Source organism: Rhinatrema bivittatum, chromosome 1 (assembly GCF_901001135.1).
Source record: "Rhinatrema bivittatum chromosome 1, aRhiBiv1.1, whole genome shotgun sequence".
NCBI lineage: Eukaryota > Metazoa > Chordata > Amphibia > Gymnophiona > Rhinatrematidae > Rhinatrema > Rhinatrema bivittatum.
This window is the reverse complement of record NC_042615.1, coordinates 831,739,593-831,763,942: the sequence shown is the minus strand read 5'-3', so window position 1 is coordinate 831,763,942 and position 24,350 is coordinate 831,739,593. Positions and strand designations below refer to the sequence as shown.

Here is a 24,350-nt window from a genome sequence, read left to right as displayed (position 1 = left end):
CACCCCCTGCCCCCAACTGCATCAACTCCTTCCACTGCACAGAGAGAACAAGAGGACTGTCAGAGAGAGGCAGGCAGGGGTTAATGCACACAGTACAGACCAGTGACCTCCCCTGCCCCCAACTGCATCAACTCCTTCCACTGCACAGAGAGAACAAGAGGACTGTCAGAGAGAGGCAGGCAGGGGTTAATGCACACAGTGCAGACCAGTGACCTCCCCTGCCCCCAGCTGCATCAACTCCTCCCACTGCACAGAGAGAACAAGAGGACTGTCAGAGAGAGGCAGGCAGGGGTTAATGCACACAGTACAGACCAGTGACCACCCCTGCCCCCAGCTGCATCAACTCCTCCCACTGCACAGAGAGAACAAGAGGACTGTCAGAGAGAGGCAGGCAGGGGTTAATGCACACAGTACACACCAGTGACCTCCCCTGCCCCCCAGCTGCATCAACTCCTCCCACTGCACAGAGAGAACAAGAGGACTGTCAGAGAGAGGCAGGCAGGGGTTAATGCACACAGTACAGACCACTGACCACCCCTGCCCCCAGCTGCAACAACTCCTCCCACTGCACAGAGAGAACAAGAACACTGTCAGAGAGAGGCAGGCAGGGGTTAATGCACACAGTACAGACCAGTGACCTCCCCTGCCCCCAGCTGTATCAACTCCTCCCACTGCACAGAGAGAACAAGAGGACTGTTAGAGAGAGGCAGGCAGGGGTTAATGCACACAGTACAGACCAGTGACCTCCCCTGCCCCCAGCTGCATCAACTCCTTCCACTGCACAGAGAGAACAAGAGGACTGTCAGAGAGAGGCAGGCAGGGGTTAATGCACACAGTACAGACCAGTGACCTCCCCTGCCCCCCAGCTGCATCACCTCCTCCCACTGCACAGGGAGAACAAGAGGACTGTCAGAGAGAGGCAGGCAGGGGTTAATGCACACAGTACAGACCAGTGACCACCCCTGCCCCCCAGCTACATCAACTCCTCCCACTGCACAGAGAGAACAAGAGGACTGTCAGAGAGAGGCAGGCAGGGGTTAATGCACACAGTACAGACCAGTGACCTCCCCTGCCCCCCAGCTGCATCAACTCCTCCCACTGCACAGAGAGAACAAGAGGACTGTCAGAGAGAGGCAGGCAGGGGTTAATGCACACAGTACAGACCAGTGACCACCCCTGCCCCCCAGCTGCATCAACTCCTTCCACTGCACAGAGAGAACAAGAGGACTGTCAGAGAGCGGCAGGCAGGGGTTAATGCACACAGTACAGACCAGTGACCTCCCCTGCCCCCCAGCTGCATCAACTCCTCCCACTGCACAGAGAGAACAAGAGGACTGTCAGAGAGAGGCAGGCAGGGGTTAATGCACACAGTACAGACCAGTGACCTCCCCTGCCCCCAGCTGCATCAACTCCTCCCACTGCACAGAGAGAACAAGAGGACTGTCAGAGAGAGGCAGGCAGGGGTTAATGCACACAGTACAGACCACTGACCTCCCCTGCCCCCCAGCTGCATCAACTCCTCCCACTGCACAGAGAGAACAAGAGGACTGTCAGAGAGAGGCAGGCAGGGGTTAATGCACACAGTACAGACCAGTGACCTCCCCTGCCCCCCAGCTGCATCACCTCCTCCCACTGCACAGAGAGAACAAGAGGACTGTCAGAGAGAGGCAGGCAGGGGTTAATGCACACAGTACAGACCAGTGACCTCCCCTGCCCCCAGCTGCATCATCTCCTCCCACTGCACAGAGAGAACAAGAGGACTGTCAGAGAGAGGCAGGCAGGGGTTAATGCACACAGTACAGACCACTGACCTCCCCTGCCCCCCAGCTGCATCAACTCCTCCCACTGCACAGAGAGAACAAGAGGACTGTCAGAGAGAGGCAGGCAGGGGTTAATGCACACAGTACAGACCAGTGACCACCCCTGCCCCCCAGCTGCATCACCTCCTCCCACTGCACAGAGAGAACAAGAGGACTGTCAGAGAGAGGCAGGCAGGGGTTAATGCACACAGTACAGACCAGTGACCACCCCTGACCCCCAGCTGCATCAACTCCTCCCACTGCACAGAGAGAACAAGAGGACTGTCAGAGAGAGGCAGGCAGGGGTTAATGCACACAGTACAGACCAGTGACCACCCCTGCCCCCAGCTGCATCAACTCCTCCCACTGCACAGAGAGAACAAGAGGACTGTCAGAGAGCGGCAGGCAGGGGTTAATGCACACAGTACAGACCAGTGACCACCCCTGCCCCCAGCTGCATCAACTCCTCCCACTGCACAGAGAGAACAAGAGGACTGTCAGAGAGAGGCAGGCAGGGGTTAATGCACACAGTACAGACCAGTGACCACCCCTGCCCCCAGCTGCATCAACTCCTTCCACTGCACAGAGAGAACAAGAGGACTGTCAGAGAGAGGCAGGCAGGGGTTAATGCACACAGTGCAGACCAGTGACCTCCCCTGCCCCCCAGCTGCATCAACTCCTCCCACTGCACAGAGAGAACAAGAGGACTGTCAGAGAGAGGCAGGCAGGGGTTAATGCACACAGTACAGACCAGTGACCACCCCTGCCCCCCAGCTGCATCAACTCCTCCCACTGCACAGAGAGAACAAGAGGACTGTCAGAGAGAGGCAGGCAGGGGTTAATGCACACAGTGCAGACCAGTGACCTCCCCTGCCCCCCAGCTGCATCAACTCCTTCCACTGCACAGAGAGAACAAGAGGACTGTCAGAGAGAGGCAGGCAGGGGTTAATGCACACAGTACAGACCAGTGACCTCCCCTGCCCCCAGCTGCATCAACTCCTCCCACTGCACAGAGAGAACAAGAGGACTGTCAGAGAGAGGCAGGCAGGGGTTAATGCACACAGTACAGACCAGTGACCTCCCCTGCCCCCAGCTGCATCAACTCCTCCCACTGCACAGAGAGAACAAGAGGACTGTCAGAGAGAGGCAGGCAGGGGTTAATGCACACAGTACAGACCAGTGACCTCCCCTGCCCCCCAGCTGCATCAACTCCTCCCACTGCAAGGAGAGAACAAGAGGACTGTCAGAGAGAGGCAGGCAGGGGTTAATGCACACAGTGCAGACCAGTGACCACCCCTGCCCCCCAGCTGCATCAACTCCTCCCACTGCACAGAGAGAACAAGAGGACTGTCAGGGAGAGGCAGGCAGGGGTTAATGCACACAGTACAGACCACTGATCTCCCCTGTCCCCCAGCTGCATCAACTCCTCCCACTGCACAGAGAGAACAAGAGGACTGTCAGAGAGAGGCAGGCAGGGGTTAATGCACACAGTACAGACCAGTGACCTCCCCTGTCCCCCAGCTGCATCAACTCCTTCCACTGCACAGAGAGAACAAGAGGACTGTCAGAGAGAGGCAGGCAGGGGTTAATGCACACAGTACAGACCACTGACCACCCCTGCCCCCCAGCTGCATCAACTCCTCCCACTGCAAGGAGAGAACAAGAGGACTGTCAGAGAGAGGCAGGCAGGGGTTAATGCACACAGTACAGACCAGTGACCTCCCCTGCCCCCCAGCTGCATCAACTCCTCCCACTGCACAGAGAGAACAAGAGGTCTGTCAGAGAGAGGCAGGCAGGGGTTAATGCACACAGTGCAGACCAGTGACCACCCCTGCCCCCCAGCTGCATCAACTCCTCCCACTGCACAGAGAGAAAAGAAAATTATTACTTACCTGCTAATTTTCGTTCCTGTAGTACCATGGATCAGTCCAGACAGTGGGTTATGTCCCCAATCCAGCAGATGGAGTCAGTCAAAGCTTCGAGGGGGCGTCACCACTAGTGCTACTACCCCCTCTGCAGGAGTTCAGTATCGAGTATATCAAAGCCCGAGTAAACAAAGAACCCCCAGATTGGATCAAGTTTAATCAACGGCGAAAACAGCCGCATAACCTAAGCAACAAAACCGTACCTGTCCCACCAACGGGTGGGAGGTCAAAAGGTCAGCGTGTCACCCTCAGAAACGGAACTGTGACAAACAGTGAAAAACTGAGAAATCGGGAGAGAGAGAAAATACTCCCATCCAGTAGCGGCAAAACTGTCGAGCAGAAATAAAAACCCAAATGCGGTGGGCGTCTGGACTGATCCATGGTACTACAGGAACGAAAATTAGCAGGTAAGTAATAATTTTCTTTTCCCTGTACGTACCTGGATCAGTCCAGACAGTGGGATGTACCCAAGCGTCCCTAAACCGGGTGGGGTCCTGCGAGACCCGCTCGTAGAACCTGCTCACCAAAGTGTCCAAAGACCGAGGAAGCGAGGTGTAGACGATAGTGTCTGGAGAAAGTGTGTAGCGATTTCCAGGTGGCTGCTCTACAGATTTCTTGAGAGGAGACCGAGCGGGTCTCCGCCCAAGAGGCCGCCTGAGAGCGTGTAGAATGCGCGACAATACCAGGTGGGGGAGTCCGCCCCACCCCAATGTAGGAAGCGGCAATGCCAGCCTTCAACCATCTGGCAATGGTCGTCTTCGAGGCCTGAGCTCCCTTCCGAGGGCCGGACCAGAGGACGAAGAGATGGTCAGAAGTCCTGAAGTCATTCGTAGCCTCCAGATAGAGGTGCAGGGTGCGCTTGACGTCCAGAAGCCGGAGAGACCTCGGTTCCGAAGCGGAGAAGGAAGGAAGCTCCACCGTCTGATTCACATGGAACGCGGACACCACCTTCGGGAGGAAGGAGGGAACCGTACGAATCGAAACCCCGGAATCCGAGAACCGGAGATAGGGTTCTCTGCACGACAGGGCCTGCAGCTCCGAGATGCGCCGAGCGGAGCAGATAGCCACCAGGAACACCGCCTTGAGAGTGAGATCCTTGATCGTCGCATTCCGCAGTGGTTCAAACGGAGGTCCAGACATGGCCTGTAGCACCAGGTTGAGACTCCAGGAGGGACAAGGCTTCCGCACCGGAGGTCTCATGTGTTGGACACCCTTGAGAAAACGGAGAATATCCGGGTGTTGTAGCAGGGAACCCCCGTCCCGCAGGAGCGAGCCAAGGGCGGCCACCTGAACCCGGAGTGAGTTGTAGGCAAGACCCTTGTCCACCCCTGCTTGCAGAAACTGAAGGATCTGAGGAACCGATGCCTCAGAGGGACTCGTGTCCAGTCCGGCACACCACAGCTCGAACACCTTCCAGACTCGCACATAGGCTACCGACGTCGAAGTCTTTCGAGAACGCAGCAGTGTTGAGACTACCGCCTCCTGGTAGCCCCGGCGCCGGAGGCGGCGCCTCTCAAAAGCCAGGCCGCAAGACAGAAGAGTTCTGCCTGGTCGAAAAATACCGGGCCTTGGTGAAGGAGGCGGGGGAGATGTCCCAGACGGATGGGTCCGTCGATCACCAGTTGGAGCAGGTCCGCAAACCAAGGTCGTCTTGGCCACTCCGGAGCGACGAAGATCACCGGACCCTGGTGTACCTCTACGCGGCGGAGTAGCCTTCCCACCAGCGGCCACGGCGGGAACGCGTAAAGAAGCAGGTTGGCCGGCCACGGGAGTACGAGAGCGTCCACGCCCTCTGCTCCCCGCTCTCTCCGGCGGCTGAAGAACCGGGGAGCCTTGGTATTTCGTGCGGACGCCATGAGATCGAGGTGGGGGGGTCCCCACCGTCGAACGAGCAGTTGCATCGCCTCGTCGGAGAGGGACCATTCCCCGGGGTCCAAGAGCTGACGGCTGAGGTAATCGGCCTGTACGTTGTCCACGCCCGCGATGTGCGAGGCCGCCAGGCGGGCCAGATACCGCTCCGCCCACTGCATCAGCATTTCTGCTTCGAGCGCGACCTGCGGGCTGCGGGTGCCGCCTTGTCGGTTGATGTAGGCCACCGTCGTCGCATTGTCCGATAAGATCCTGACCTCCCGGTTCCGGAGGAGTGGCAGGAAGTGCTGGAGCGCTAATCTGACCGCTCTGGTCTCCAGTAGATTTATGGACCACTTCGATTCCTCCGCGGACCACGTCCCTTGCGTGGCGCTGCGGTCGCAGACCGCTCCCCATCCTAGATCGAGAGACATGCCGCGGGCCAAATTCTCCGGATTCATCCACCAGGTTAGACTGTTCCTGGCAAACAGCGGTAGAGGAAGGAGCACCTGGTAGTCTTGTGAAAGCGGCTTCCAACGTGATAGAAGCGCTCTCTGTAGAGGCCTGAGGCGCGCAAATGCCCAAGGGACCATGTCGATGGTGGAGCCCATCACCCCTAGGAGCTGCAGATAGTCCCAGGAGGTGGGAACCGATAACGCAGAAAACCGTTGTATGTGATCCCGCAGGGCTCGCGCCTTGTCCTGACGTAGAAAGACCGCGCCCAGGCGGGTGTCGAAGGTCGCCCCTAGGAAATCCAGGCGCTGCGAAGGTACCAGGGAGCTCTTGGAGAAATTCACCACCCATCCGAGGGACTGCAGAAACTCGATAACTCTGGCCACAGCCTCCTGTCCATGCTGAAAAGACTTCGCTCGGATGAGCCAATCGTCCAGGTAAGGATGAACGAGAATCCCCTCCTTCCGCAAGGCAGCCGCCACCACCACCATGATCTTGGTGAAAGTGCGCGGAGCCGTTGCTAGCCCGAACGGGAGAGCCACAAACTGGAAATGTTGATCCAGGATCTTGAACCGCAGAAGACAATGATGCTCCCGGCGAATGGGGATGTGGAGGTAGGCCTCCGTCAGGTCCAGGGAGGCCAGGAATTCCCCGCGATGCACCGCCGCGATCACGGACCGCAGCGTTTCCATGCGGAACCGAACCACCCGGAGAGATTTGTTGACTTCTTTCAAGTCCAGAATGGGCCGGTAGGATCCGTCCTTCTTTGGCACCACGAAGTAGATGGAATAATGGCCCGAGCCCACCTCTTCGGAGGGCACAGGCGCAATGGCGCCTATCTCCCAAAGTCTGTCCAGGGTCAACTGCACCGCCTGTCGCTTGGTGTCCGAGCCGCAAGGGGAGAAAATGAACCGTCCCTTTGGAGCGCGGACAAATTCCAACGCGTAACCTTGTCCGATGGTGTCCAAGACCCACTGATCCGAGGTGATTTGCGCCCACTCCTCGTAGAAGAACGCCAGTCGTCCCCCGATCCTGGGGACGGCGAAGTGGGCGAGCTGAACATCATTGCGAGGACTTGAGAGAGGGTTGTCCAGCTGCGGGGGCGGGCCGCGCGGGGCGGCGCCCGCGAAAGGAGCGAGACCAGGGCTGAGACCTGGGGGCAGAGGGCCTGGCTGCCGCCGGTCTGTAGTTCCGGTAGCGCCGTTGCGCCCTGGCTTTGGTCCGCGAGGACGAGAACGCCCTGGTGGAGCGATACCTGTCTTCCGGCAGGCGATGAACCGCGTTTTCCCCCAGCGTCTTGATGATTTGATCCAAATCGTCCCCGAACAGGAACTTGCCCCTAAAAGGCAGGGAGCCCAGGCTCGACTTGGAGGATGTGTCCGCCGCCCAGTTGCGGAGCCATAGGAGGCGCCGTGCCGCTACCACCGAGGCCATGGAGCGGGCGAGGACCCGAAACAGGTCATAGGAGGCGTCAGCCCCATACGCAACCGCAGCTTCCAGTCTATCCGCCTGGGCGGCCTCCCCGGCCGGTAGGACCTGAGACGTGAGCAGTTGTTGAACCCAGAGAAGGCTGGCACGCTGAACCAGCGAGCTACACATCACCGCCCGCAAACCTACCGCGGAGACCTCGAAGACCCGCTTGAGGAAGACTTCCAACTTGCGATCTTGCGTGTCTCGTAAGGCCGCTCCCCCTGTAACTGGGATGGTTGTCCTCTTCGTGACCGCTGTCACCGCGGAGTCCACTTTAGGTACCTTGATGAGATCGAGAAAATCTTCCGGCAGCGGGTAGAGCCTCTCCATGGTCCGGCTGCCCTTAAAGGAAGCTTCCGGGGCATCCCACTCCCCGGTGAGAAGCTGAAGGAAAGAATCATGAATGGGAAAGGCCCGCGCCCTCGGCCTCCGGGCTGCCAGGACCGGATTCCCCTTCCTTGAGGAAGTGACCACGGCGGGCGCTACGGGTGCGGGCGGCTCCGGCGGTGGATCGAGGTCCAACTCCTTAATAACCTGTGGAAGTAGGTCCTCCAGCTCTTCCCGCTGGAACAGGCGCAGCGTGTGCGGATCATCACCCTCTGAAGTGGAGTCCGCTTGACCCGGATCCGCCGGGTCCGATCCAGGGGAACCTGGTCCTGAGCCCGCAGTCCCCGAGCTGCCCGGGAGCCGGGCACGAGCGGGAGGCAGAGGGGCCCCCACACCCGCCGGAGCGGGGGGGGCCGGTGAAGGTAGCGAGAGCCGCGGTATCTTATTTGGAGGAGGTCCCGTGGGAGCCTCCAGGCTCTGCAGATATGCGGTGTGCAGCAACAGAATAAACTCTGGGGAAAACCCCTGTCTACCCGAGGGGGGCTCCGAGGGGGGGGGCCCCGGGGAACCCGGCCCCTGCGGGACCGTCTCCGGGTCCGATTCCGGGAGTAAATGTGGCGGGGATTCCCCAGCATCCCCGGCCCCCAGCGCTGTCTGTTCCCCCTCAGGGCGTGCAGAGTGTAAGATGGCCGCCGTTCCCGCCAGGAATGGGGGAGGGGCCGGCCCCCGCCGCCCGGGCAAGCCTGTGAGGCGAGGGAAATTGATGCGGGGCCGCGAGGTGCCTTCCCCCCCGGGGAGACACCTCGCACAAATGCCCTCCCTCGATATCCGCGAGCCCAGCTCGCCGCAAGCGGAGCAGCGCTCTGGCCGCGGCATCGGAGCTGTGCAGGGAAAACAGGCAGAGCAAAAATCACCCGGCAGAGCCTCGGGGGGGGCCGAGAACGGGAGCGCCGCTGCGGGGGGGCCCGGACGGCCTGCACAACCCGCCGAGAATGAAGACGGCACCGCGGGGGGGCCTTCCAGGCCGCGCGACCCGCCAACGACGAGCTCCCTGCCTGCCTCCGCAGCCCACGAGGAGCCGCGAAAATGGCCGCAGGCAAGAGAGGGAACGCGGAGAGGCCGGTCCTACTGGCCTCCGCGACCGTCCGTCGAGCAAACTGCAGGGAAAGAAGCAAAAAAACAAAACACTGCACTTACCCCGCACGCAACGAAAGGAGAAGGAGAGAGCAGACAAACATAGAGGGAAGCCACGCCTCCCAATTAAGGCCCTCTAATTAACTTTACCCTTTTTAATTTTTTTTTTTTTTTTTTTTTTTAAACCAAAACTTGATCCAAAAATAAGTAGGCAGAGAGAAAATGAGAAAGAGAAGTACAAGGAATGCCTAAGGTAATCGGGAGCAACCCGTATTCCCTACTCGCATCTGCTGGAGTCAGAAGATACTGGGCTCCTGCAGAGGGGGTAGTAGCACTAGTGGTGACGCCCCCTCGAAGCTTTGACTGACTCCATCTGCTGGATTGGGGACATAACCCACTGTCTGGACTGATCCAGGTACGTACAGGGAACAATAGGACTGTCAGAGAGAGGCAGGCAGGGGTTAACGCACACAGTACAGACCAGTGACCTCCCCTGCCCCCCAGCTGCATCAACTCCTCCCACTGCACAGAGAGAACAAGAGGACTGTCAGAGAGAGGCAGGCAGGGGTTAATGCACACAGTACAGACCAGTGACCACCCCTGCCCCCCAGCTGCAGCACCTCCTCCCACTGCACAGAGAGAACAAGAGGACTGTCAGAGAGAGGCAGGCAGGGGTTAATACACACAGTACAGACCAGTGACCACCCCTGCCCCCAGCTGCATCAACTCCTCCCACTGCACAGAGAGAACAAGAGGACTGTCAGAGAGAGGCAGGCAGGGGTTAATGCACACAGTACAGACCAGTGACCACCCCTGCCCCCAACTGCATCAACTCCTTCCACTGCACAGAGAGAACAAGAGGACTGTCAGAGAGAGGCAGGCAGGGGTTAATGCACACAGTACAGACCAGTGACCACCCCTGCCCCCAGCTGTATCAACTCCTTCCACTGCACAGAGAGAACAAGAGGACTGTCAGAGAGAGGCAGGCAGGGGTTAATACACACAGTACAGACCAGTGACCACCCCTGCCCCCCAGCTGCATCAACTCCTCCCACTGCACAGAGAGAACAAGAGGACTGTCAGAGAGAGGCAGGCAGGGGTTAATGCACACAGTACAGACCAGTGACCACCCCTGCCCCCCAGCTGCATCAACTCCTCCCACTGCACAGAGAGAACAAGAGGACTGTCAGAGAGAGGCAGGCAGGGGTTAATGCACACAGTACAGACCAGTGACCACCCCTGCCCCCAGCTGCATCAACTCCTCCCACTGCACAGAGAGAACAAGAGGACTGTCAGAGAGAGGCAGGCAGGGGTTAATGCACACAGTACAGACCAGTGACCACCCCTGCCCCCAACTGCATCAACTCCTTCCACTGCACAGAGAGAACAAGAGGACTGTCAGAGAGAGGCAGGCAGGGGTTAATGCACACAGTACAGACCAGTGACCACCCCTGCCCCCAGCTGCATCAACTCCTCCCACTGCACAGAGAGAACAAGAGGACTGTCAGAGAGAGGCAGGCAGGGGTTAATGCACACAGTACAGACCAGTGACCACCCCTGCCCCCCCAGCTGCATCAACTCCTTCCACTGCACAGAGAGAACAAGAGGACTGTCAGAGAGCGGCAGGCAGGGGTTAATGCACACAGTACAGACCAGTGACCTCCCTGGCCCCCAGCTGCATCAACTCCTCCCACTGCACAGAGAGAACAAGAGGACTGTCAGAGAGAGGCAGGCAGGGGTTAATGCACACAGTACAGACCAGTGACCTCCCCTGCCCCCCAGCTGCATCAACTCCTCCCACTGCACAGAGAGAACAAGAGGACTGTCAGAGAGAGGCAGGCAGGGGTTAATGCACACAGTACAGACCAGTGACCATCCCTGCCCCCAACTGCATCAACTCCTTCCACTGCACAGAGAGAACAAGAGGACTGTCAGAGAGAGGCAGGCAGGGGTTAATGCACACAGTACAGACCAGTGACCTCCCCTGCCCCCAGCTGCATCAACTCCTCCCACTGCACAGAGAGAACAAGAGGACTGTCAGAGAGAGGCAGGCAGGGGTTAATGCACACAGTACAGACCAGTGACCTCCCCTGCCCCCCCAGCTGCATCACCTCCTCCCACTGCACAGAGAGAACAAGAGGACTGTCAGAGAGAGGCAGGCAGGGGTTAATGCACACAGTGCAGACCAGTGACCTCCCCTGCCCCCCAGCTGCATCAACTCCTCCCACTGCACAGAGAGAACAAGAGGACTGTCAGAGAGAGGCAGGCAGGGGTTAATGCACACAGTACAGACCAGTGACCTCCCCTGCCCCCCAGCTGCATCAACTCCTCCCACTGCACAGAGAGAACAAGAGGACTGTCAGAGAGAGGCAGGCAGGGGTTAATGCACACAGTACAGACCAGTGACCTCCCCTGCCCCCCAGCTGCATGAACTCCTCCCACCTGACAGAGACAGGCAGGGGTTAATTCATGCAGAACAGATCAGTGACCTCCAGCTGCATAAACTGTATACAGAGAACAAGCCAGGACTTTTACAGACAGGTGGGTTAATACAGTTAAAATATAACTATTGACCTCCAGTGACATTCAACTGAACCTTTCGGAAAAGAGAGGAGGGGATTGACCCCTCTCCCCATGTCACTGATGCAATCTGTGATGCTGGACAGTTCTGACAATAATAGAGGAGGGTGGGAGGCAGAGAAGAGGGTCACCGGCATGTGAGATGCAGTGTTTTCCATTTTTAAACATTATTTCATCTTAGTATCCTGCTTTCAACAGTGGCCAATCAAGGTCACAAGTACCTGGCAGGATCCCAAGGGGTAGAGAGATTCCAAGCTGCTTATCCCAGGAATAAGCAGAGGATTTCTGCAACTCTCCCTTAATAATGGGTAATGGACTTTTCCTCCAGGAATTTTTCCAAACTGTTTTTCAGTGCAGCTACACTAACAGCTTTCACCACATCCTCTGGCAATGAATTCCAGAGCTTAATTATGTGTTGTATAAAAAATATTTTCTCTTATTAGCTTTAAATGTATCACTTACTAACTTCATTGTGTGTCCCTAGTCTTGGTACTTTTCAAAAGAGTAAACAACTGATTAATATTTACTCGTTCCATTCCATTCATTATTTTATAGACCTCTATCATATCCCCCCTCAGCCGTCTCTTCTCCAACCTGAAGAGTCCTAAACTCTTTAGTCTTTAGAACATAAGAACATAAGAAATTGCCATGCTGGGTCAGACCAAGGGTCCATCAAGCCCAGCATCCTGTTCCCAACAGAGGCCAAACCAGGCCAGAAGAACCTGGCAAGTACCCAAACACTAAGAAGATCCCTTGCTACTGATGAAATTATAGCAGTGGCTATTCCCTAAGTAAACTTGATTAATAGCAGTTATTGGACTTCTCCTCCAAGAACTTATCCAAACATTTTATGAACCCAGTTACACTAACTGCACTAACCACATCCTCTGGCAACAAATTCCAGGGTTTAATTGTGAAAAAGAATGTACTTCGATTAGTCTTAAATGTGCTACTTGCTAACTTCATGGAATGTCCCCTAGTCCTTCTATTATCCGAAAGTGTAAATAACCGATTCACATCTACCCATTCAAGACCTCTCATGATCTTAAAGACTTCTATCATATCCCCCCTCAGCCATCTCTTCTCCAAGCTGAACAGCCCTAACCTCTTCAGCCTTTCCTCATACGGGAGCTGTTCCATCCCCTTTATCATTTTGGTTGCCCTTCTCTGTACCTTCTCCATCGCAACTTTATCTTTTTTGAGATGTGGCGACCAGAATTTTACACAGTATTCAAGGTGCGGTCTCACATGGAGCGATATAGAGGTATTATGACATTTTCCGTTTTATTCACCATTCCCTTCCTAATAATTCCTAACATTCTGTTTGCTTTTTTGACTGCCGCAGCACACTGAGCCGACGATTTCAAAGTATTATCCACTATGATGCCTAGATCTTTTTCCTGGGTGATAGTTCCTAATATGGAACTTAACTTCGTGTAACTACAGCGAGGGTTATTTTTCCCTATGTGCATCACCTTGCACTTGTCCACATTAAATTCCATCTGCCATTTGGATGCCCAATCTTCCAGTCTTGCAAGGTCATCCTGTAATGTATCACAGTCTGCTTGTGATTTATACTCTAATAATTTTGTATCATCTGCAAATTTGATAATCTGACTCGTTGTATTCCTTTCCAGATCATTTATATATATATTGAAAAGCACAGTCCAGGTACAGATCCCCGATGCACTCCACTGTTTACCCTTTTCTACTGAGAAAATTGACCATTTAATCCTACTCTCTGTTTCCTATCTTTTAACCAGTTTGTAATCCACGAAAGGACATCGCCTCCTATCCCATGACTTTTTAGTTTTTTTAGAAGCCTCTCATGAGGGACTTTGTCAAACGTCTTCTGAAAATCCAAATGCACTACATCTACCGGTTCACCTTTATCCACATGTTCATTAACCCCTTCAAAAAAATGAAGCAGATTTGTGAGACAAGACTTCCCTTGGGTAAATCCATGTTGACTGTGTCCCATTAAATCATGTCTTTCTTTATGCTCTACGATTTTGATCTTGAGAATAGTTTCCACTGTTTTTCCTGGCACTGAAGTCAGGCTCACTGGTCTGTATTTTCCCGGATCACCCCTGGAGCCCTTTTTAAATATTGGGGTAACATTGGCCACCCTCCAGTCTTCAGATACAATGGATGATTTTAATGATAGGTTACAAATTTTAACTAATAGATCAGAAATTTCATTTTTTTAGTTCCTTCAGTACCCTAGTATGCATACCATCCGGTCCAGGTAATTTGCTACTCTTTAGGTTGTCAATCTGGCCTACTACATCTTCCAGGCCTATCCCACGGACATCTTCCAGGCCTATCCCAAGGACAGGCCCTCACCTTTCCTCCTCTGCCGGCCCGATGCTGTTGCTCTCTCTCGTGGCCCGGACCACCAGCGAGCCGCACCTCCCTGCATCTTCGCGGCCTTGCCGCTGCTGCTGCCGCTACTGCTGCTCCTTCCCATGTGGCTGCAGCTGTGCTGCTGACTCCTCCTGTGGGAGAATCTCCTCTTCGGGATTCCCTCCTCCTCCGTGGCCTGAGTGCCGCCGCCGGAGTCCCTCTTCACGGCAGGGAGCCACCGCCTTCGTCTCCTCTTCTTCGAGGCCGGACCCTGCCCCAGTGCAGTTCCTCTTCAGCAGCAGGAGCTGCCACCAGCCTTCACCTTCTTCCTTCATGCTTCCAGGATGCTGCTGCAGGCCCTAGCTCCGGCCATCTTCCTCCAAGTCTTCCCCTAGGGGCTGGTAACGCAGCTCTCTCCTCCTTTTAAAGGACCAGAGACAGGAAGTCCTCCTATGCCCTCCAGATGACATCTTCAGGGCTCTTCCTGGTCCTGCCCTATAAAAAGGCTCTTCTTCAGTTCCTCAGAGCCTTCGGATGGAGTTACACACTCCATGGATCTTTCCCTTCGTCTATGGAGTTCCACCGCTTCCATAGTGGTCCATCTTGCTACACCTGTCCGGAAGACTTCGTGTTCCATGTCTTCTTGTTCCTAACGTCTCTGTCCGACGCTCCAGGTTTCATCCCTTGTCATATCATCCTTGTGATAAGTTCCAGCCCTTGGCTTCCCTTCCGTAAGCCTCGGGGTTCCTCGTCTGTACCTAGATTTCTCAGATGTTCCTGACACCCAGATGTCCAGATGTCCTCTGGTTCAGCTTTCCAGATGGCCTGATGTCCGTAGTCCTCTTCTCTATAACCTTATGATCGCTACTCGTCCAGTAGTCCACTCTTCCTGTGTCCATCATCTCAGATGTCTAGAGACCCTGATGTCCAGTTGTCTTCTCGTTCTGAGATCCAGATGTCCTGATGTCCAGATGACCTGCGCTTGAGGTATCCCCTCTCGTGTACCCTCTTCTTTCTCTTCTTCTCTCAATCCAGTAGATTCTGCCAGCAGCCTTGCCGTCCCTCGGACCTCTCCTTCAGTCGACCTTCTCAGAAGCTATTCTGTTATCCCTGGTGTCCATTTTCAGGTGACTGGAATCCTCTCCAGCTGGACTTCTCTCAAGCACTGCCCAGACTCTCTTCTCCTTTTTGTAAACGTTCCGCTCTCCATATGGTCCACGACCAGCATTCCAGATTGTATGGGGCATGCAGTGGGACAGGGTGGTACATGAACAGTCCACGTGGGGCTGTGTAGGGCGCCCTGAGGGACAGCACTCTCCCAAGTCTCCAAGAGCCTCATCTCTTCTTCATCTTCAAGAGTATCGTCTTGTCCAAGTTCTCAAAAGTATTGTCTTGTCCAAGTCTCCGAGTGTCTCATCTCGTCCTTCGAGTTTCTCGTCTCTTCTTCATCTTCAACAGTCTCATCTTGTCCTAGTCTTCGAGTGTTCCGTCTCGTCCAAGTCTCCAAGAGTCTCGTCTCATCCGATCCAGGAGTCCTCTTCTCATCCAAGTTCCAGGAACCCTCATTCCCCTATGTACTCTAACTCTTTCCTTTCTCGGATCTGGAGTCTCTTACTCCAGGACTTGCCTCCGCATGTCCTCAGTAGTACGTGTTGGTTCAACGGGGGTTGAACCATTTTGTCCTCCTCTGGGTTCTTACTTCGCCTATGCCTGTACTTGCTCACCTCCCTCGGGATGTGTCTTGGGGCTCCTCCCTGAGCCACTTCGGGCCCAAGGGCTCATTCTCTCTCAGGAGCAAGCGATCATGCCTCTCTACCCTTCCCAGGGCTTGCTGAGCGTGTTTGTAACAGGTTCACAGTGATTTGGTTCAGTTCGTCTGACTCATCGCCCTTGAAAAACATCTCCGGAACTGGTATCTCCCCAACATCCTCATTAGTAAACAAAGAAGCAAAGAATTCATTTAGTCTATCTGCAATGGCCTTATCTTCCCTAAGAGCCCCTTTAACCCCTCGGTCATCTAATGGTCCAACAGACTCTTTCACAGGTTTCTTGCTTCGGATATATTTCTAAACATTTTTATTATGAGTTGTTGCCTCTATGGCCAACTTCATTTCAAATTCTCTCTTCGCCTGTCTTATCAATATTTTACACTTAACTTGACAATGCTTATGCTTTATCCTATTTTCTTCAGATGGATCCTTCTTCCAATTTTTGAAGGATGATTTTTTGGCTAAAATAGCTTCTTTCACCTCACCTTTTAACCATGACGGTAATTGTTTTGCCTTCCTTCCATCTTTCTTAATGCGAGGAATACATATGGACTGCGCATCTAGGATTGTATTTTTAAACAATGTCCATGCTTGTTGAACACTTGTAACCTTTGCAGCTGCACCTTTCAGTTTATTTTCTATTTTCCTCATTTTATCAAAGTTTCCCTTTTGAACATTTAGTGTTAGAGCTGTAAATTTACTTATTGTCCCCCTTCCAGTTATTAGTTTAAATTTGATCATGTTATGATCATTTTTGCCAAGTGGCCCCACCACCGTTACCTCTCTCACCAAATCCTGCATTCCACTAAGAATTAAATCTAAAATAGCTCCCTCTCTCGTTGATTGCTGAACCAATTGCTCCATGAAGCAGTCATTTATTACATCCAGGAACTTTATGTCTCTAGCAAGTCCTGATGTTACATTTATCCAGTCAATATTGGGGTAATTGAAATCTCCCATTATTATTGCACTGCCAAATTGGTTAGCTTCCTTGATTTCTCTTAGCATTTCATCATCTGTCTGACCATTTTGTCCAAGTGGATGGTAGTATACTCCTATCACTATACTCTTACCCAACACACATGGGATTTCTACCCAATAGATTCTGCTGAGCATTTACTCTCTTGTATGATCTTTATCCTGTTGGACTCTATACCCTCACGGACATAAAGTGCCACACCCCCACCAAGTTGATCCTCTTTCTTCATAGGGGAATTTTTCCATCCCCTTTATCATTTTGGTTGCCCTTCTCTAAACCTTTTCTAATCCTGCTATATCTTTCTTGAGATGTGGTGACCAGAACTGCACACAATACTCAAGATGAGGTCGCACCATAGAATGATACAGAGGCTTTATGATATTCTCTGTTTCACTCTCCTTTCCTTTCCTAATAATCCCTAGCATTTCAGACCTATTAGTAAACATTTGTAACCTATCATTAAAATCATCCATTGTACTTGAAGACTGGAGGATAGCAAATGTAACCCCAATATTTAAAAAGGGCTCCAGGGGCGATCTGGGAAACTACAGACCGGTTAGCCTGACTTCAGTGCCAGGAAAAATAGTGGAAAGTGTTCTAAACATCAAAATCACAGAACATATAGAAAGACATTGTTTAATGGAACAAAGTCAGCATGGCTTTACCCAGGGCAAGTCTTGCCTCACAAATCTGCTTCACTTTTTTGAAGGAGTTAATAAACATGTGGATAAAGGTGAACCGGTAGATATAGTATACTTGGATTTTCAGAAGGCATTTGACAAAGTTCCTCATGAGAGGCTTCTAGGAAAAGTAAAAAGTCATGGGATAGGAGGCGATGTCCTTTCGTGGATTGCAAACTGGCTAAAAGACAGGAAACAGAGAGTAGGATTAAATGGACAATTTTCTCAGTGAAAGGGAGTGGAGAGTGGAGTGCCTCAGGGATCTGTATTGGGACCCTTACTTTTCAATATATTTATAAATGATCTGGAAAGAAATACGATGAGTGAGATAATCAAATTTGCAGATGACACAAAATTGTTCAGAGTAGTTAAATCACAAGCAGATTGTGATAAATTGCAGGAAGACCTTGTGAGACTGGAAAATTGGGCATCCAAATGGCAGATGAAATTTAATGTGGATAAGTGCAAGGTGATGCATATAGGGAAAAATAACCCATGCCATAATTACACGATGTTGGGTTCCATATTTAGGTGCTACAACTCAAGAAAGAGATCTAGGCATCATAGTGGATAACACATTGAAATCATCGGTTCAGTGTGCTGCGGCAGTCAAAAAAACAAACAGAATGTTGGGAATTATTAGAAAGGGAATGATGAATAAAACGGAAAATGTCATAATGCCTCTGTATCACTCCATGGTGAGACCGCACCTTGAATACTGTGTACAATTCTGGTCGCCGCATCTCAAAAAAGATATAATTGCGATGGAGAAGGTACAGAGAAGGGCTACCAAAATGATAAGGGGAATGGAACAACTCCCCTATGAGGAAAGACTAAAGAGGTTAGGACTTTTCAGCTTGGAGAAGAGACGGCTGAGGGGGGATATGATAGAGGTGTTTAAAATCATGAGAGGTCTAGAACGGGTAGATGTGAATCGGTTATTTACTCTTTCGGATAGTAGAAAGACTAGGGGGCACTCCATGAAGTTAGCATGGGGCACATTTAAAACTAATTGGAGAAAGTTCTTTTTTACTCAATGCACAATTAAACTCTGGAATTTGTTGCCAGAGGATGTGGTTAGTGCAGTTAGTATAGCTGTGTTTAAAAAAGGTTTGGATAAGTTCTTGGAGGAGAAGTCCATTACCTGCTATTAATTAAGTTGACTTAGAAAATAGCCACTGCCATTAGCAACGGTAACATGGAATAGACTTAGTTTTTGGGTATTTGCCAGGTTCTTATGGCCTGGATTGGCCATTGTTGGAAACAGGATGCTGGGCTTGATGGACCCTTGGTCTGACCCAGTATGGCATGTTATTATGTTCTTATTCTATCTGCTTTCTTGGCTGCCTCTGCACATGGAGGAGAAGATTTCAATGTATTTTCAACGACGACACCTAGATCCTTTTCCTGAGTGGTGATTCCTAATAATTTGGGTTTCTCTTCCCTAACTGCATTACTTTGCTCTTGTCTATATTAAATTTCATTTATCATTTGCATGCCCAGTCTCCCAGTTTTGCAAGGTCCTCTTGCAATTTCTCACAATCCTTTTGTGATTTGACAATTTTGAATAATTTTGTGCCAGCGGAAAATTTGATCACCTCACTTGTTCCCATTTCCAGGTCATTTATAAATATATTAAAAAGCATCGGTCTCAGAACAGATCCCTGGGACAGTCCACTATTCACCTTTCTCTATTGGGAAAATTTACCATTTAGCTCTACTCTCTGTTTACTATCTTTTAACCAGTTGGCAATCCACAATAGGACACTTCCTCCTATCTCATGACTTTCTAATTTCCTAAGAAGTCTCTCATGTCAAATGCTTTCTGGAAATCCAGATACACTATATCAACTCGCTCACCTTTATCCACATGTTTATTTACACTCTCAAAAAAATGTAGCAGATTTGTGAGGCAAGACCTCTCTTGACTAAAACCATGTTGGCTTTATCCCTTTCATGCCCAACTACTGTTCTGTCACTGTTCTTCCTCCAGCTGTGCTCTTCTCCCACCCTCTGCCACTAAGATTCCCCTGTGTTTGAATTCTGTCACTGTTTTGGCATCTGCCTCCTCGGCAGGTGTAACTGTGGTACTGTATAATGGGGGAGAGGAGGAGGGTCAGGATCAGTGACTCTCTCTTACCATGTGTCTCAAGGTGAAACCAATTGGAGGTTTTTTTTTGTGAGATGGAGAGATAGGACACACAGAGAAATAACCTGATTTTCCCCAAAGAATTATAATGGGAGGTAACCATGTATATGAATAGATTTGTGTATTTGCAAAGTATAATAAGGAAAGCAAATCAGTCACATATAATAATGTCTGTCAGTACAAACAAGGAAAACAATTTATACAATCACAATGAGCAGAGTAAATATCTTCCCCAGCTAAAAGGCAAATGGCCTGGCAATAAATGGTCACTTTCCTGGATGAGTGTCCACCGTTGACGCTGCAGCCAGTGACTCTGCAAGCATCGTCTCAGTGGGCAGACTGTAACAGTGCCAGTGACTCTGTGGCATTTTGAGATGGGCATGCTGATCTGGTTACAACTCAGCTCTCGGCAGGAATCCACCCTGCCTACTGTGGGTTAGGGTCTTATATCTGTGCCTGGCACATGCGCTGTATCCTTTTCTTTGTCTCCTGGCTCTCCTTGAAGTATTGCCAAACTAACTAGTAAGAAAAACTACTGCATGTCTCAGCACTACTGTGAAATGGTGATTTCTTGTGTCTTATCCATATTTCCTGTTTCACCATTTTGTACAGAAAAAACAAAAGAGCTAAGTGAACCCAAAGAACAATCAACTCGCAAAAAGGGGGAGCTAATTAACTATAGAAATAATTTTTGCTCTGTTTTAATCCTTATTCATTAATATAAACAATTTCTTATTATTATTGTTTTTTTGTTTTTTTATTTTTTATTTTCTATTTGTTATTTAAATTGTATTTTATCTTATTAAGACTTAAAGATTAATTGGAGACGCATAAGTACGCATTGCTTGACAGACCCCATCAGAGATGGAAAAGCAACTGCATCAGCAAGCCAGACGGCGTCTCTTAGTATTATATAAAGAGCGCTCTTTATATAAAGGGCCTTTTTTGCGAGTTCACCATTTTGTACAACATTCTCTCTCACATGTTGGGACTACTAGCCTTTCACATTCTCTAAACCTAACATGTTCCGTTGAGTACCCAGAATATTAACAAAATCAGCATTAGTATCATTAGTGTTATGAAAACAAAAGCAATCTACCTTATAAATGGGCTCTGACCGACAGCCCGCAAATGCGCAGTAGAGAGCAGCTCTACTGCGCATGTGCAGGCGAGCACGTCGGTCAGAGCCGTGCGTGCCCGAAAAAAAAAATGGCGGTGGGGCTGCAGGAGCGGCGGTGAAAAGCAGGAGCGGCGGCGGCCGCGAAGCAGGAGTGGGAGGAGCAGTAGCGGCGCCGCGCGCGCGCAGGAGTGACAGCCCCCCGAGATCTGCCGGCAGGAGCGGGAGGAGAAGTAGCGGCGCCGCGCGGGAGGGACACGCCCCCCCGAGATCTGCCGGTTGTGGATGATCTTAAAGGGGAGGGGATTGAGAGAGGGGGAGTGACTGAGGAGAGGGAGGGAGGTGAGAGGGAGGGAAGGTGAGAGAGAGAGGGAGGGAGGTGTGAGAGAGGGAGGTGATAGAGAGGGGGAGGGAGGTGTGAGAGAGGAAGGTGAGAGAGGGGGAGGGAGGTGTGAGAGAGAGGGGGAGGGAGGTGAGAGAGAGAGAGGGGAGGGAGGTGAGAGAGGGAGGGGTGAGAGAGGGAGGGAGGGAAGGTGAGGGGGGAGGGGGGAGGGGGGAGGGGGAGGGAGGGAGGGAGAGGGAGGAGAGGAGAGGGAGGGGGAAGGTGAGAGAGAGGGAAGTGAGAGAGAGAGGGAGAGAGTGAAGGAGGAGGGAGAATGAGGGGGAGGGAGTGGGAAGGAAACGGACCGAGCCCGTTGTTACGGGCTTAACGGCTAGTCGTATAATATTTTGGATATCAAGCGAAGATTACTGCAAAACCAATGTCAAGATAGATAAGAATGTGAGTGCCCCCAAAACACACCCATATCCACAGGGCCTGTAAATCCTGTGCCCAGTGTATATCGTGTCTATAAACTAAATCTGGGCTGATGCCATGTGCTTTCCTGCCCTCAGCTCCCCCTTAGCAAACAGAGCTGCTAATATTACTCTCCACTGAGCACCAAGGAAAGTCCCTAACTGCCATCTTGTTTATTTTCACATCTAAGTGGTTTTCTTATTTTCTGACTAGGTAATGCCTCCATCTTATACTTTGTATTTCTCTATGACCTTGAAGTCTTCAGGCTGCTTCTTATCAGACTAGGAGGAAGGAATGACTGCAACACAGTGGGGTGGATTTTCAGAGCCCTGCTCGCCTAAATCCTCCTAAATCCGGGCGGATTTAGGCGAGCAGGGCCCTGCTCGCCTAAATCCTCCTAAATCCGGGCGGATTTAGGCGAGCAGGGCCCTGCGCGCCGGTAGGCCTATTTTACATAGGCCTACCGGCGCGCGCAGAGCTCCGGGACTCGCGTAAGTCCCGGGGTTTTCTGAGGGGGGCGTGTCGGGGGCGGGCCTGGTCGGCGCTGCGTTTTGGGGGTGGGCCCGGGGGCGTGGTTACGGCCCAGGGCGGTCCGGGGGCGTGGCCGCGCCCTCCGTACCCGCCCCCAGGTCGCGTCCCGGCGCGCAAGCGGCCCGCTGGCGCGCGGGGATTTACATCTCCCTCCGGGAGGCGTAAATCCCCTGACAAAGGTAAGGGGGGGGGGTTTAGACAGGGCCGGGCGGGTGGGTTAGGTAGGGGAAGGGAGGGGAAGGTGAGGGGAGGGCAAAAGAAAGTTCCCTCCGAGGCCGCTCCGATTTCGGAGCGGCCTCGGAGGGAACGGGGGTAGGCTGCGCGGCTCAGCGCACGCCGGCTATACGGAATCAATAGCCTTGCGTGCGCCGATCCAGGATTTTAGCGGCTACGCGCGTATCTACTAAAATCCCACGTACTTTTGCTGGCGCCTGATGCGCCAGCAAAAGTACGCCAATTCGCGCGGTTTGAAAATCTACCCCAGTAAGTTTTTCAGTGAGCTCAAGCACAAAGCTGCATCCTATATCTATGAATCAACATAACTGGTTTTCTCTTTTATAAAGAGCTAAATTAACCCTTCACATGCGCCATCAAAATGACTTCTGCAAAACTGTCCCTTACCACTAATACACCATGAGGTTGGGTCTCTTCTCCTGCAGCTCCTGTATAAGAAGAAGATGAGGAGGACAAGCACATTGACTCTCTCTTACCGTATAGAGGTTGGGTCTCTTCTCCTGCAGCTCTCCATGATATTGGATAATAGCTTTGAGTTGGGGCAACTTGTGTTGGATCTGAACAACAAACACAAGGAGCAGGATATCAGTTCTCACTATAAATAATAAGCTGGGTGCTGTTGGTGCTCTTATAATGCTTTGTTAAGGGACTATATGGAAGCCTCTTCTATAAAAAATTACCTGCTGTACCAGACAGAAGCAGTCATCACATTTAAAATTACCCTGCAAGCTTTTTTATTTATTTTATTTTTTTATTTTTATTTGGATATTTTAATATACCGTTGTTTGGTACTGGCCTTCACAACGCCTTACAAGTATAACAACAATACATATAACATTTCACATGTATAACGAAAGAACATATGGAGGGTTACAATCTGTGGTCAGTTCAGGGGATTACAACAAAAGTATCTTGGAAGTTTCCAAGTTGGGCAAATAGCAGTTGAACAGTAACACAGACAATAAATAATAATACCAAGGTAATGTAAATTCTTATGGAATGACTATAAATGGGATCGGTTTGCACGTATTAGTGAGGGTGATGTGAGAGCGGGATTAGAATAATCTGGTTTTTCTGTTTAGTAAGAGGAAAGGAAAAGAGACAACGGATCAGTAAGAACTTTAGAACGTATTTACAATATACAATAGAGACTTGGTTAGTACGAGGGACTGAAGATGGAGAGTGTGTTGGGAGGTAATTGTGTTGGTGCTGTTTAGCCTATGCCGTCTCTATAAGTTTGTTGGAACAGCCAGGTCATGAGGTGTTTTTTTTAAATAGTTTTATATTGCTCTGGAGTCTTAGGGGTTCGGGGAGTGTATTCCATAGGTTCGGGCCAGCCAGAGGTCGCGCTCTCCCATCCTTTCTTATGGAGAGCAAGTGATGATGTTCTTGAAGTATGAAACTGCTCTGTGGAGTTAATGCCACATGATTACTGTCTTTTATTGCCAACATGGCCCGGGCTTCCATTAGGCAAACTGCGTGGCTGCCTAGAGCACCTTAATATTGGGGGCCTCAAAATCCAGTCAGCACGCGCCCTAGAGAGGTGCTGTGCCAGAACCAGTACCGCCGGAGAAGGGAGGAAAGCTGGGGTAGGGGACGAGTACCAAATATTCTTGTACCAGCCCTGATTGTGAAGCTGTCCCCTGATGAAACCAGCTGTGTCCAGGAAAACAGGGCCTCTGGGGTGGCCTTTTAAGCTCTTTTACAAATATTTCTTCTGGAAAGTTTTGTTGCAGGCTCTAATTTCTAATCTAACAATTTTAAAAAAATGTTGTTTTTTGCTTTTTTGCTTTTGTAAATTGATTAATAAAATTTCAGCATTATTTCAGTGGTTTTTTTTACAATGGTTTAAGCTAAGATTACCTTTTTAACACCACATCTGGGGCACTATTTATTCAATACACGAGTTCTTTTGATATAATGGTAAAAGGTGATTATAAACATTACTTAATCCCATTACTGTTTAAATGTTTACTTTTTGAGTTGCAATATTTAATTTGTGGGGGTTTTTTTGCATCATGTGTGTATCTTTGGGTTTTTTTTTAACCGGACCACCTGAGCTACTTCAGCCCCTTCACAACACAACACAACACCAGCCTGCAACTTTCTGCACCAAGTGCTTCTCTTCAGCTCTGGCACGGGCATAGGCACCTGTGAGGCTGTTCCAGGAATACAGAGCCTCCAACCACAGGAAAATAAAAGAAATAGTTTAT

At 51.3% G+C, this 24,350-nt stretch overlaps 1 protein-coding gene across 3 annotated transcripts in view; it reads right to left on the bottom strand.

Moving 5' to 3' along the window:
• Positions 1-24,350, bottom strand: part of LOC115079516 (long-chain-fatty-acid--CoA ligase ACSBG2-like) — a 133,283-nt gene that overhangs the window by 73,154 nt on the left and 35,779 nt on the right. For all 3 annotated transcript variants that reach the window (XM_029583161.1, XM_029583153.1, XM_029583165.1), the window contains exon 7: positions 22,614-22,694. In XM_029583161.1, the coding sequence (XP_029439021.1) occupies positions 22,614-22,694 (81 nt within the window). The remainder of the gene's footprint in view (positions 1-22,613; positions 22,695-24,350) is intronic.